Genomic DNA, 15138 nt, shown 5'->3' with positions numbered 1-15138 from the left:
TTCATTTAAGAAAACAGGTGTTTTCTATCAGCTGTACAGATTGTCCACTAATATTCTTTTTGTGCTTTGGATAAGGATGAACTAATTATTGATCAATAAATCAGTGAAAACAGAACAACATTCATGTTTGCCAGATTCATGAAAATATTTGATATGCATAGCTACTGGTAGATTTTATAACTTACCTATACTATGCCCACTGGCATTTTAAACCACTTCCGTTAAATCCATTCCAGTGTTAAACACAAAGGCAGCAGAACATATGAACAAACAAAATAGGAGCAGGAGTAAGCCATTTGGCCCCTCAAGCCAGCTGTGCCATTCAATAAAATCATGGCTGATCTGTTTGTGTTTTGAATTCCACATTTCATCTACCCTCAATAACCTTTCACTCCCTTGCCTAACAAAAATCTGTCTACCTCTGCTTAAAAATATTCAATGAGCTGGCTTCCACCGCCTTCTGAGACAGAGGTCCAAAGTCGCTCAACACTCAGAGAAAAAAATTTCTCCACATCTCTGTCCTAAAAGGGCGACACCTAATTTTAAAACAATGCACCCTAGTTCTGGATTCACCCACCAGAGGGAATATCCTTTCCACGTCCACCTTGTCAAAATGGGAAACAGAGGGATACTTCCATTATAGATCTTCATGCTTTTCCCAGTCCTTCTCACGTGGCAGCTGCACTTTGTTCCCACATTGCAAAAGCTCCGTGGCATACCTTTGGGCCATTTCCTGTGGTCATTCACTAAAGGCACTCTAAAGCAGTTAATTTGAGTTCCTTCCCCTCTACAAGTTTCTGATTCTTGCTCCTCAAAATATTTCCTGCATCCGTTGGATGGCCTGAAATGGATATAATGCAGCTTGAGGGCCAGATGAGAAGCTCCCTTGGGTTGGATGTGGCCTGTGGGCCATAGTTTCCCTGGGCTAAAAGCTTGTTCATGACTGATGTCAGGCAGCACTACTTCATATGAAAGTGATCAGTGCCTGGAATGATAATCTGGCTGCGTAGTGGAGGCAATTAGATGCTGTGCAGGGAGCTTTTTATGGAAGGATGAAAATAGAAGGTTGAATGAGCCACACCAAAGTGTGGCTTGATCTCTTTGTAACATAAGTAGAAAATTGGCACTGCCAAAAGCATTGGCTTTTTGTCTAGTTTGTCGCCTCTTCTGAGAGATCATATGATAGGTTGTGGATGTAATACTTGTGATGCATAAGGCATTGCATTATTTGGGACAGACTGGATGGATCAGAGGGTCTTTGTCTGTCTGTCACTATTTGCCTCCTCACTGTTGTTTGATACCCATTTGCTGCTCTAGTACCCGTGTTGTCTTACAGGGAATTGGCCAGAATGGCCTAGGTATTTGAAATTTGATCAGTCATTCGTGCAGAGTTAGCTTATCTCAGGGTGCAATTTGGGGTGATGTATTGGGCTGGATTTTAGACACCCTCAGCCGGTTTGAAGTGGGGTGTTAGTAAAACCCAGCAATTAGCCTTCCTGCTGCCTATTCATCCACCCATTGCCTGTATGAAATTTTACGGGGGTGGTGGAGGCCTTCTTTGGCCTATTGAATGCGGCCAATAAATGGCCACTTAAGGGCCTCATCCTGCCATTATTTTATACAAGGCAGGGGGAGGCCCACACCAGCCTGTTGGCTTGTCAGTTTTAGCTTTGTGGGCCGGTGTAGAGAAAAGTAGGGGTAACTCCTTTGCGGGTCTCTTGTGCCCATTGGAGGCATCCCTCCCCCAGGACCACACTTAATTCCCCCTTTTACCCCTGGCCCCCAAATACCTCACACGTGTCGCAGGAGCCTGCCAGCCTGACCCCTGGCAAAATCCCCTCCACTTACCTTGGTGTCTGGCTCCAGCGACCATCTTCACTGGGGATTGCCTGTAGTCCCAGCAGTGGACACCTAATGATTGGTTGGCAGCTGCCTGAGGTGGGACTTCTTGCCCCCAGGAGGAGGAAAGCCTGTCTCCAGCCTATTAAAAGCCAATTGGCTTTTTAGCCAGCAGGGGGGGTGGTGAGCAGGGACCACGGTGTGTTGTAAAATCCAGCCCCATTGTCACTCAGCTATGGAGGAGGGCAAAGTCAGAGTTCCCAGCTCTTGATCGCTCTTCAGGGGCATTTTCTGGAAAGTGTCTGGGTACTACATGAGCACAGAATTAGTGCTCAGCTGTGATGTGCTTTGCGGTGGAATAGCCTTATTTGCTCATTGTACCATTTCCCTCTTCTTTTTCTGAAGGTGGTGGTGGCTATTTTTGGATGTATGGTTTATTCAGGGACCAAGCACTTTCTGATACAGGTGTCAGCTGTGGTTCAGCGGTAGAATTCTTGCCTTTAAATCAAAAGGTTATGGCCTCAAAATCCCACTCAAGAGACTTGAGCACAAGAGATAAGCGAACACTCCGATGCATTGCTGAGCTATTACTGCACTGTTGGAGGTGCCTCTTGTATACGATGTAAAATCAAGGCATGGCCTGCCCTTTTGTGATGTGTGTAAAAGATCCTGTGGCACTATCTCAAAGAGCAGTGAGGGAGTTGGGGGGGGGGGGGGGGGGGGGGGGGGGGGGTGGGTGCGGGGGGTGCGGGGGGGGTTCTTTCTCCCTGATATTCCAGACAATAATTAAGATCAGTTTGGGTGGAGAAAGGTTGCATTAATTATGTTTGGCTGCCTTTAGTTTAACCTGAAGAAATCTCCTTGGGCAGAATTTCACCCATGTGGGGTGGTGGTGGCTGCCGGGAAGCCAAGTGCCGTCCGCATTCGGGGCTGGAAGGCGATTTCAAGCTGGCGGGCCAATTAAGGCCCACCCAGTGTGGAACACGAGCGGCAGCACTGGGCGCTGCCTGTTGGGGCAGGGGAAGGAGGGCGAGCACGAGGCACAGAGTTGCTTCAGGGAGATGAAGAGGTATATATTAAAAAAAAATAAAGAAAATAAAAATATAATGAAACATGTCCCCACATGGACTCTGTCACACGAGCAGGGACATGGTATTAATTAAGTTTTAAAATTTTTATTTTATTTTTATTTGCTTTAGGAAACGTCATCCTGCCCGTGGATGGGGTTTCCTAAAAAGCGCAAAGGCTGCTTGGCCTTTTCGCCTGCCCGCCAACCGTAAGGTTGGACGGAGAGCAAAAAATTTGAGTTAATTGATAGTTTAATAGGCCTTTTAGTTGTCGGTGGGCGCGCTGCCGACTCTGGCGTGTGCCTACTGACCGAACCATCGCACAGGTGCACAATGACGTTGGGGCGCTTGCCTGACGTCATCGCGTGTCATTTTACGCTCAGTCAGGTCGGTCACACGCCCGCCCGCCACACTAAAAATTGTACCTCTTGACCTGAAACGTTAACTGTTTTTCTCTCCACGGAGGCTGCCTGACCTGCTGAGTATTTCCAGCATTTCCTGTTTCTATTTCAGGTTTTTGCTTTTGTCTTTGGTTTATTCTTTTAGCGGGGGCTAATGGGCAGTGATGGAAATCTCACTCTTTTATTTCCACCATCACCAGCGCAAGTCTGTGCTGACCTCCTGACCTTAATCGACACCGAGCAGGCAGATGTAGAGTGGAGACAATGGCATGCCCCATTGGCCGGGTTATTGGGGCCTTTCCACCTGGGTGGCACCTCACGCCTGCTGGCACGGAGCCAAAAGGACGCTGGCAGGAGCTTGAGGGCCCTGTCTGTAGAAGTTCAAGTTTGGACTGAATTGTAGAACCATAGGGATTATTTATACAGCTGTTCTTGTCACATCGTCTGCTTGCTTAATGCTCTCCTGTTTTCCACAGTCCTTTCATGCCGCTCACACGCTGGGTATTCATTTTTTATTTTTACAAAAAAAATGTGAAACCTTCAATTCGAAATCTGTTGGGAATTTTAGTGTGTGGTGAGCCTTGAGATCGAGACATCTGGAGCTTGCCGTGAAGTACAAGAAATGCATTTGCCGAAAGGGTAAAATCCGGGTCAAATTGGTAGTCTCAGTGTTCATGTCATCATATTACCAAAATTATATATCTTCCCCTGTCACCCGAAGCTTGCTCAATGTGGTCAGGACTGTCATCACTGTGTCAGCAGTGGAAGTAAAGTGCTCCATGTGTGACAGAGTTAAAGGTTCAGTCTACTCAGAAGGAGTGACCTACAATTGAATCCAGGCTGAGATGGAGGTTGAGGCGAGGCCCTAGAGGGATAATACATTGCTCAGGAAATGAGAGCTATCAGTTTTTTTTTCAGTTCACCACTCTCAGATCAAAGTGTCCTCCTTGTAATTCTAAGAAAAGTATAAATGGACACAATGCTTGATGTGCTTTCTAAGGGATCCACTGGAATTACAGTGTGGCTTGGTTAGAATTGAGGGTGCACTACAAAACAAAGGTTGGCATTTTTTTAATGATGCATTTTTGTGTTGTAGACACCGCTGACAACGCTGGTATTTATTGCTCATTCCCCATTGCCCTGAGAAGGTGGTGGTGTGTCTTCTTGAACGGCTGTAGTCCGCCTGGTGTATTCTTATTCTTTCTAGTGGTTTGATACAATTAAGTGGCTTACAAAACCATATCAGAAAATCATGGGCACTTAGTGTGGGGCTAGAGTCACATACAGGCCAGGCTGATTATGAATGGCTGGTTTCTCCCCCGAAGGACTTTAGTAAAGTTTGTAACGACACTCCAAAAGGTTCATTGTTACTTCCAGAAACAACTTTTATTTCCAGATTCTTTTAAAACTGAATTTAAATTCTCAAGCTGCCACCGTGGGATCTGAATATGAGTTCTCTGGATTATTTGTCCAGAAACATAACCGCTACACTGCCATACCTGCTTATTAGAGTATTTAGAAGCAGTATATCAGAAGTCAAAGTAGCGGATAGCCAGGACTGTCATCACTGTGTCAACAGTGGAAGTAAAATGCTCCATGTGTGACAGAGTTAAAGGTTCACTAACTCAGGGAATCTTGTGATGCAGCGGGTAGCGTCCCTGCCTTTGAGTCAGAGGCTCCAGATATGAGTCCCACCCCAGGTCTTGATAGCCAAGGAAGCTGTCAAACAGGTTGATTATCAGCCTGTAGATCCTTCCAACAGATGCCAATGGCAGGCAGTAAGAGTGGGAGAGACTCCTGGTCAGCCATGTGATTGAAAGAAAGTTGGAGCCTCTACCACCATCATCCATGGCTCCAGACTACGACATTCATGTCAAAGTGCATGTTAGCACAGCAACTTGAACTCCCTGAATGATCTGTAACACACATTGATTGAAACACATGAAAGGCTGAGGGGTCTTGACAGGGTGGATGTGGACAGGATGTTTCCTCTTGCGGGAGAATCTAGAACAAAGAGTCGCTGTTTAAAAATAAGGAGTCGCCCATTTAAGACAGAGGTGAGGAGAATTTTTTTTTCTGAGGGTCTTGAGTCTTTGGAACTCTCTTGCTCAAAAGGTAGTGGAAGCAGAGTCTTTGAATAGTTTTAAGGCAGAGCTAGATAGGTTCTTGATAAGCAAGATGGTGAAAGGTAGGTGAGAATGTGGAGTTGATGATGCCATGATCAGCCAGGATCTTATTGAGTGACAGAGCAAGTTCAAGGAGCCATTTTAAGTTGCCTTGCACTCTTTAATGCAGCTTATTAATGGCACACAAAGAAGCAGAAGTAAAGAGATCCGCCTTTGTGATTTGAATTGCTAGATCTGAGTTAGAAGAAAGCTGAATAACACAGTGGTTTCATTGAAGATGCCCAGCCTCTCAGGTTCAGAAATGGTATGATTAGAGGAGGGATGAAAGAAATAAACACCAAGGAATGAAAGTTAAGAATGGCTACAAGGATATCAGAGGTAGTGGCAAAACTGTTGAAGCTCCTGATTCTAAATATAGATGAGGCAGGCCATTCAGGCATTTAGTCCATTTATGATTCTCCCAGCATTGCCCCCGCCCCTTTAACATAATTTAACTGCTTGAATGGCTCTGGAATTTTCACCTCTAATACCCTGCCCAGAAGGCCATTCTCAACCTTCTACCTTGTCTTCCTCCTCTCAGACACTCCTTAAAGCCCCTTTCATCCAGCTTTTGGTCATCATACTTGAACTAATGTTTTCTTAGGCAACTCTGTGTCATGTTTGTTTTATAATGCTTCTGTGTGAAGACATCCACCCCTTCTAACATTTGTCTTTCACTGTTTGTGCCTGAGGCTCAAATTTTGCAACGGCGGACTTGGGAAAGTTTGCTTTCCCCACACAGATGGGATCCACATCCAACCACTGTGAAGTGTAGCATATGATTGAATTTTTCCAGGTAATGCATCTTCATAGGCAGGAAACCGTAGCCAAAATGGCGCCAGAGCCCCGATTCCAGAAGGCCCATCCCCGAACGTGGCACCCATTATTTTCGCCAGAGTTTGGGGCGTACGTGGAGGGTGGGCGGCTTGGGGGGGCGGGGGGGGGGGGGGGGGGGGGGGGGGGGTGTGGTGGGTGGGGGGTGGTTGTGGGGGGTGCTGGAGACAGTTAGAGGGCTGTTTTTGGGGTCTTTTTTAACAGCTGGGGTGAAGTCCCAGAGCACCAAGGCAGGCCTTTTAAACAGTCCACCTCTGCCAGCAGACCCGACTTCTGTTAACACCCACCCTGAAGCGAATATCCGAGACACTTTCTCCCAAGCCTCTCGATTCTGATTTCCTGGCTTGGGAGTGAAAATTCACCCCTGTATATATGACCTGTACTATAGTCTAACTTGAAATAATGCTTAGGATTATTCTGATCTTATCTATACCTTTACAAGGTCCCCATCTCATTCCGTTCTTTTCAAGGCAGAATTGGCCCAAGTTTTTCTGTCCTCCTCTCATAACTCAATCCTCCATATGAAGAGACAGTCAATAAAGGGGGAAGAAATTGTCTAATAGGGAATGTTAGGTAGGGCATCAACTTTTCTAGTGGCAGGTCAGTAAAGGTGTGGGAGGTCAACTATCAACTGAAGATACCTGTTTTGGTGATTGGATTTGCAAAGTGGGAAACGAGAGGAAGTGAAGGTCATATCTTTAATTCTCAACTTGGTTGGAGAGTTAATAATGTAATTTGCTAGTTTTGTGTTTGTTTTCCCACACACTTGGGATCCACATCCAACCACTGTGCAGTGTAGCATATGACTGACTTTTTCTGGGTAATGCATCATCATCAATGAATGTGGGAAAGTGGAGTTGCGGTTGAAGATCAGCAGTGACCTTGTTAAGTCGAGGAGCAGGTTTGAGGAACTGTATTCCTACTCCTATTTCTTATGTTCACTTATTGCCAAGGAATGATTTCTCATAAATTGACTTCATAGACAGAAAACAAACCACATCTGAATTCTTCCCAAGTCTGCATTCCTGTCTAATCCTTTGAATGCTTAGTCATAGCTTGGTAATCGAATTAACACCTCTGAGTCAAAATTTTGGATTCAAGTCCCCTTCCAAAGACAGCACAACATCAAAGCTGACACTCTAATGCAGTACTGAAGGGGTGCTGCACTGTTGAAGGTGCTCCTTTTAGATTAGAAGTTAAACTGAAGTCCTTTCTACCCTCTCAGGTGGACATAAAAGCTCTTAAGGAAGGCACTATTCCAAAGAAAAGCAAGGGAGTTCGCCGTGGTCATTATTTATCCCTCAAACAACACCACAAAAACAGATTACCTAGTTATTATCACATTGGTGTATGTGGGGCTGTGTGCAAATTGGCTGCAGCATTTCCTACTTTATGACAGTGAACGCTCCAACTTCGGGTTCCATGCCCTAAGTGGGTTTTGGCGACTATGGACTTCCATTGGATTGGTCTATGATTATGCTTGGCAAAGTACTGCAGTGGTTTGCAGTTACCTTCTGCAGTATGGCTGACCAGTAAACTCCTCCCATCTTACTGCCTGCCATCAGGCATATTGGAAGGAGTTACAGTCTGATAATCAACCTGTTTGGCCATATTATGAACACACCTTTCATGGCCATCAGGAGTGGGCCTTGAACCTGGAACTTCTGGCCCAGAGGTAGGGACTCTACCACTGAGCCACAAGACCTCCACAATAGTCACTACACCTCAAAACTGCTTCATTGGGCGTAAAGCACTTTGATATGTCCTGAGATCATGAAAGACACCATACAGATGCAAGTCTTTCCTTTATTTCTTTAGCTTTAAGTTTTAAATGTCTTTTTTTCTACCACTGCTCACAGGGCAAAACATAATTAACTCAATCATAATGCAGGTCGAGTATCCTTTATCCGAAACCCTAAGGGCCAATTGTGTTTCGGGATTTCAGATAATTTTGGTTTTCAGATACTGCATACAGGCCTATGCCTGCTTACATTACAATGGCCGAAGCCTAGGCTAGCTATAGTATAAAGTAAATAAAACGGTTTAGAAAAGTAAGATGTACCACAGAATAATAACTAGACGGTACCTGTAATAAGTTCCCACCCGTGGCACCATCTGCGATCCTGCTTGTAAGAGAGGGTTCACAAGGTAAATGGTGCAGCCAAAAATTGCAAGGTAAACAGTGCAGACAAACAACTAGACATCTTGTGCTAAAGGTTGGGTGTGGTCAGCAAGGTTCATGTGTCGGCTTGGGTCAGAGACTTCCCACGCTAAAGGTTGGGCATGGTTGGCAAGGTTAGTGTCGGCTTGGGTCGTGTTGGCTCGGGTCACACACTTCTCGTGCTGTGAGTTGATCAGGTTCAAAAAATGTTCAGTTTTTGGATATGTTAAGATTTTCGGATTTACAGCTTAAAGGATACTTGACCTGTGGTGGCTCTTCAGTTTCTTTGGGATGTGTTTTTCTTGTGCTTATCCCTACTTTATTCCATTTGGAGGTGTTATGTTTATTGCTGATTGTTATTGCTCCGACAGGTGAATGGCATTGACATAACGGGGAAGGCTCAGGAGGAGCTAGTCGCCATGCTGCGAAGCACTAAACAAGGAGAAACTGTTGCTCTTGTGATTGCTCGTCAAGATGATGTCTTTGTGCCTCGAGAATTGGTAATGTACATTCAGTTTTTGTTCAAAAAAGCAAGAGGTCTGCTTATATCATGTGCAAGGATGTGTGAAGCAAATCCTCACGCAAAGGATAGTGGAAATTTGGAGCTCTCTTCCCCCCCAAAAAGTACTGAGTCTAGGTTTATTTGAAATTTAAGAACTGAGATTAATAGATTTGAGTTAGGCAAGGGTATTAAGGGTGACGGAAACAAGGTGGGTAGTTGAAATTAAAGATACATATCAGCTGTGATCTAATTGAATGGCGCAACAGGCTGGAGGAGCTGAGTGGCCTATTCCTGTTCCTATGACTTGAACCATAATGATAACTCTATGCTGTGTACATGTGTGTGCTGGGATGTTTAATGACACTGTATGTTTCTAAGAGCGGGTTGTTGGAAGACTGTGTGTTGTCACCTAGCATCAGTGTACAACACATAATGAGCGCCCTATACCCTCAGCTGCCACTTTTCTGTTATCTCTGTAAATTCTTCACTTCAATATGATATTCTGCACAATACTCAGCTTGTCCATAATGGTTAAAATGGCTATATAATGAGAAAAATTCCAAATGTTTGATGATGGAGTCCCAAAAGGTAATTCAATCTCTAGGTTCTGCTGAAATTTTTAAATGACTTGAGCTTTGCTCTTGTGATTTATGACGTCACCTGTACTGCTGATCAAATGACTGCCTTGCAACTTATTACCAGACATTCTATTACCCTCCGCTTATTTCACAGTTTTATGTCTTGAATGCATTTTCTAGTTAGTTCGTTATTAGAAAAGATAGCATGCTATTGAGAGTTGCCTTATGAACTGCATCTAGATAAAGAGCTAAAAATATAGTGTGCACATGAAAGCAAGGTGCATTATCAAGGCATTATCTTTTCCTCTCTCTTCTCCTCTCCCTTTGTCTTTTCTTTTCATCCTTTTTATGTTTCTCTCTCTTGCTCCTTTATCATTCTTAATGCCTTTTGATACTGAAGTAGCCCAGTAGGGTTCCTCCAGTTCTGTTGATTCTCATGACTGTTTGCTGAATCCCTGTCTTTATTCTTTTTGCAATTTCTGTGTTCCTGGAGCTCTCTGCTTTTTGCTCCTCCTTATACAGACTTCAGATTCTAAAGTTCTGTTTCCAGGTTTGATGCAGGTGACCTTATTTTGCGCTACATCCTACACAAGGAAGGAAGGAAGGAACGGATTTCCTACTTTTGTTCGACTTTTTTATTATCTGCTGTAGAGAGCATTTTAAAAAGCCTCTCTGTCCCTCCTCAATCTCTTCATTGTTTGTCTCTCTCCTTAGAATTTATTGCAGAGCAATCACTTTTCCTGGCCACATGTTTATTAGATTTGAAAGTCGCGGTATCCATTTTCTCAGAAGCTTTTGTCTAAACATGATGTAAGAAAGAATACTGTGAAAATATTTGTAGGGAGATACTGTGCTTGCCACAGATCTATTTGAGGTTTTTTTGAGGCTGGGAGGTGAGGTTTAATGCAGCTGTTTTCAATGGTGTGAGAATAAAAGGGAGTCAGAAGTATGAAGGATAATGACATTTATTGTTGGTGTGAGTGCTGGTTTTTACCTTGTGCAGCAAGCCACTTGAGCTGGGCTGTCCTTGTGCTCCTTCTTCCTACTGGGTCAAGAGCAGAGTTAGACTGAGGCCTGGCAACAGACTTTCCAGCAGTGTTTATGTTAGTTCAGCATCCTCATGTTTGTGAGCCCTCCAAATTATTTCCTGATTTCATTTCCTTGCATCTTTGGGAAAGAGAATTTTAGCCCAGAAGTCTACGTAACCCATTCACTTGGTTGAGGATGGAATTTGTGTTGAAGATAGTAAGTCCCTAATAAAAGAGAGGAGAGTAGGGGGATGGGTCATGAAATTTGGAAAGTTTGGAGTTTTGTAGGGCTTAATCAAGAATATTTTCTTTGGTGATACATTTAATTCTGGTTTTAGGAAGCATGTGAAAAGCACGGTGGCTTAGAACAGTATTATCCTTTCATTTTTGGAGCCTTTTTAAAAATCCAGTACAGATTTATGGGACGGATTTCTCTCTCCTGCGTTTTGAATAGAATTAAAGTAAGATTAATGAGTCTACACTTGCCTGTGTTAGTCTTATCATCTGGTTTGAATAATGAACCACATCAGTCTGTTTCCAATCTGTTGATACTTTTCCAGTGTCCATAATGCTTGAGTGATGATTGTCAATGCCTAAAATGGCCGTCGTGGAATCATAGAATGGTTTTAGCACATAAGGAGGCTAAGGAAGGTTGGCACCCTGTAAGAGCAACTCTGCTAGTCCCACTCTCCCTTTCCCTGTGGCCTTGCAAATTATTTCTTTTCAGGTGCTTATTCAATTCCCTTTGAGAGCCACAATTGAACCTATCTCTGCCTCACTCCAGATCCTAACAGATTGCTGCGTTAAAAAAGGTTCTTCCTATGTCACTATTGCTTCTTTTACCAAATACCTTAAATTGTGTCCTCTGATTCTCGACCCCCCTGTCCATGGGTCCAATTTCTCCCTGTCCACTCTGTCCAGAACCCTCCTGATTTTAACACCTCTATCAAATCCCCTCTCAACCTTCTCTTTTCAAAGGAGAAAAGCCCCCTCTTCTCCAGTCTATCCACTTAACTGAAGTTAACATCCCTGGAACCATTCTTGTAAACCTTCCCTGCACCTTCTCTAAAGCGTCTACAGCCTTCCTAAAGTGCAGTACCCACAATTGAATACAATACTCCAGTTGAGGTCGAATCTGTTTTATAAAGCTTCATCACAACTTTCTTGCCTTTGATCTCATGGGCTGGATTTTATAGGCCCCCCAAGGGTGGGAAAGAAGGTGAGTGGACATAGGTGAGTAAAATAGGTCGTCGTGCCATTGGTGACATATGCGCTGCTGGCCAACCCACCCCTGATGTAATGTTACAGCATTGGGTGTGGTACCTGCCCACTTAAGGGCCTCATTCCAATCACCGCTCAGATTTAACGGGCAGCAGGAGTGGCCTGTGCCCAACGTGCATCTCAGTAGGGTTTGTCCCTGAAGGCTGGTGAGCAGTCAGAGGGGGTGGTGGCTATGGGTGCCTGTTGGAAGCCCCCTGAAACGGTTTGCCCTCCCTATGCTGGGACCTGCCAGCCAGGCCCTGGCAAGATCCCAGACTTACTTGGAGGCCCCAGGTCCACTGCTGAACGTCACCGTGTCTCACCCACCCCCCTACCCCACCCTGTTGGCCTAGCTGCATATCGACAGCGGCCACCACTTCTCTGATTGGCCAGCAATTCTATGAAGTGGAATTTCCTCTTGAAGAGAGGCAGAAGTCTCACCTCATAGTAATTAAAGTTCCATCAACTAAAAATTAAAACAGTGCAAGCTGGCCAAGCAGTAGCAGGCTCATCCCCAGCATTTACTCTAGGATGAGGGGAGCCATATAATCCAGCCCTATATCTCTTTATAAAGCCCAGGATTTTTTTTGCCTTTTAAACCACTTTTTCACAGGTTCCTCTGTTCCTGCACCCATTTAGAATTACCCCTTATTTAATATTGCCTCTCCTCGCTCTTCCTACCAAAATTTATCACTTCACAATTCTCTGCATTAACTTTAATCTGTTACATTTCCACCCATTCCACCAATGTCCTCCTGCAGTCTATATATCACTATCCTCCTTACAGTTCACAATACATCCAAGATTTGTGTCTTTGGCAAATTTTGAAATTATGCCCTGCACTCCTAAGTCTAGGTCATTGATATATGTTGAAAAGCCGGTACCAACGCTTGGGGAACCCTTCTACATAGCTTACTCCAGTCTAGAAAAATAACTGTTCACCATTACTCTCTGTTTCCTGGCTTTCAGACAACTTTGTATCCATGTTGCCACTCTCCCTTGTATTCCATGGACTTCAACTTGGCTGGCAAGCCTATTATGTGTCACTTTATCAAATAGCTTTTACAACTCCACGTACACCATATTAACCGCATTACCCTCACCAACTACCTCTGTTACCTTATCAAAAAGCTCAGTCAAGTTAGTTGAACACAATTTGCCTTTAACAAGTCTGAGCTGGCTTTCCTTAATTAACCTATACTGTCCAAATGACTGTTGATTTTGTCCAGTACTATAGTTTCTAAAAGCTTTTCCACCATTGATGTTAAACTTTAGCTGCTGGGTTTATCCCTCCTTGTTCTCTTAGTGCTCTATGTAAATACCATATGACCCTGCAGATGTGTTAGTTTGAACCTCTTAGCACCTTGCCCAGCACTTCCATGTTATTTATATCATTCATAAATGTTGCCCCTGTACCATCATAGAGAACTGAGAAGGATTTGAGCAGCATTGGAGGCAATAGTTTGTAGGGCTTGCATATATGAGGAGGCTAGATTACCATAAACTTTGTTGAAGGTTGACACAGCCACCAAAATACTCCATGCAAATTACCATATCTCTCTTGTTATTTGAGCTCCTACACACTGTTGGACTCCTCCAAGCCATTTCCCTTATGTTACCAGTGCGAGCGTTGATATAAATTCAACAGGGGCTAACAAAACACCATTTGGTTAATTGAAACAATAGAGTCCTTTAAAATTGCATTAAACTTGTGTGACCTAAAAAGCTGTCAGCTGCACAGTTCGACACTTTCATTTCAATTTTTTTAGAATGCTGAATTTTTATATGGATATAAAAATCCATGTACACACTACATGGGCTATTAACCTATCCTCCCCCACCATTCTATGCTGGAAGAACACTGGTCAAAATTTGATGTTATAAGCCTTATTTGATTACTATGACATGCACATTCAGTCTTTCGACTAGTTGATCCACTGCCCTCAATTTTCAATTCAGAATTTTGTGGAATCGTGGGCAGCCTTCCTTCTAAAAGATGACTTCCCACCATGGAGCAGTGTGTGACGCAGCATACATAGTGAGGTTAGAGGCAACAGTTCTGTTATGGTCTGCTAATCATGCTTTTGCTTTTTGATGATATGTTGTAAAATGATCTCTGTGACACTGCACGCACTCAGAATATTTTTGGAACAGAACAGTTTACTAGAGGTGCCCAAAATTATGAGAATGTTTCATAGAGTAGACAGGAAGAAACTGTTTCCAGTGGCAGAAGCCACATAAATACTGTGGCCACAAGATTAGGTCAGAAGCTAGGAATCCTACGGCGAATAACTCACCTCCTGACTCCCCAAAGCCTGTTCACCACCTACAAGGCACAAGTCAGGAGTGTGATGGAATACTCTCCACTTGCCTGGATGGGTGCAGCTCCAACAACACTCAAGAAGCTTGACACCATCCAGGACAAAGCAGCCCACTTGATTGGCACCCATTCCACAAGCATTAATTCCCTCCACCACTGGAAACTTTTAATTTTTAAAATCCCAGAAGTGTTACTGGGCTCCCTGCTGCTGAGATTAGTATGCCTTCTTCTTGTTTTCAGAACACAAAAACAAAAAGTAAGCCAAGTTTCCCTCTGAGATTTGGTTTGTGCAGAAACAAAAAGCACTACAGAAACTCACCAAGCCTCCTTAGGCAGCACCTTCTAAACCCGGGACAGCTACCATCTAGAAGGCATTGGATTTTGATGCAGTTAGGCATAGGTAGTAAATGCTGGCCTAACCAGCATCCCACATCCCGTAAATGAATTTAAAAAAAACTTGCACCTCAAGCCCAGCACCTCTATCCTTTTCAAGTTTCAAAGCCCCCCAGGCAGCCTGTCTGTTATTAACCTCTGCCCAGCATAATTAAATCATACACACATACAGAGGCACACACAGCCACCTTCAAAGAATAACACAATATTCCCCAAAAATATTTTTTAAAAGCCCATTTCTCACACTAGCACAGGCACGGTGAGCTGAATGGCCTCGTTCTATGGTGTCAAATTCTGTTACATTCTGTTCTATTCTAAGAATTTTCTTCAAATCTGATGGATTTTTATAAGGCAAGGGGCTGAATCTTCCAGTCGGTGGGGTGCCGGGGGGGTGGTGGTCAGGCCTGACACGCTGACATGTAAAATGACGCGCGATGACATCGGGCATGCGTCCCAACGCCATTGTGCGTCATCTCGATATTTCGTTCGAACTAGTTAAGAACGCTGCTCGTCCAACCTTACGATTGGCGGGCAGGCGAAGAGCCCAAGCGGCCTTCGCGTTTTACAGGAAACCTCAACCACGGGCGGGA

At 44.1% G+C, this 15138-nt stretch overlaps 1 protein-coding gene across 6 annotated transcripts in view; it reads left to right on the top strand.

Annotated features, from left to right (window-relative positions):
- Positions 1-15138, top strand: part of LOC121284923 (partitioning defective 3 homolog B-like) — an 885862-nt gene that overhangs the window by 410317 nt on the left and 460407 nt on the right. For all 6 annotated transcript variants that reach the window (XM_041200843.1, XM_041200844.1, XM_041200842.1 and 3 more), the window contains exon 10: positions 8839-8967. In XM_041200843.1, the coding sequence (XP_041056777.1) occupies positions 8839-8967 (129 nt within the window). The remainder of the gene's footprint in view (positions 1-8838; positions 8968-15138) is intronic.

This window comes from Carcharodon carcharias, chromosome 12 (assembly GCF_017639515.1).
Source record: "Carcharodon carcharias isolate sCarCar2 chromosome 12, sCarCar2.pri, whole genome shotgun sequence".
NCBI classification, from domain to species: domain Eukaryota; kingdom Metazoa; phylum Chordata; class Chondrichthyes; order Lamniformes; family Lamnidae; genus Carcharodon; species Carcharodon carcharias.
The sequence above is the reverse complement of the archived record's forward strand: the minus strand, read 5'-3'. Positions and strand labels throughout refer to the sequence as shown.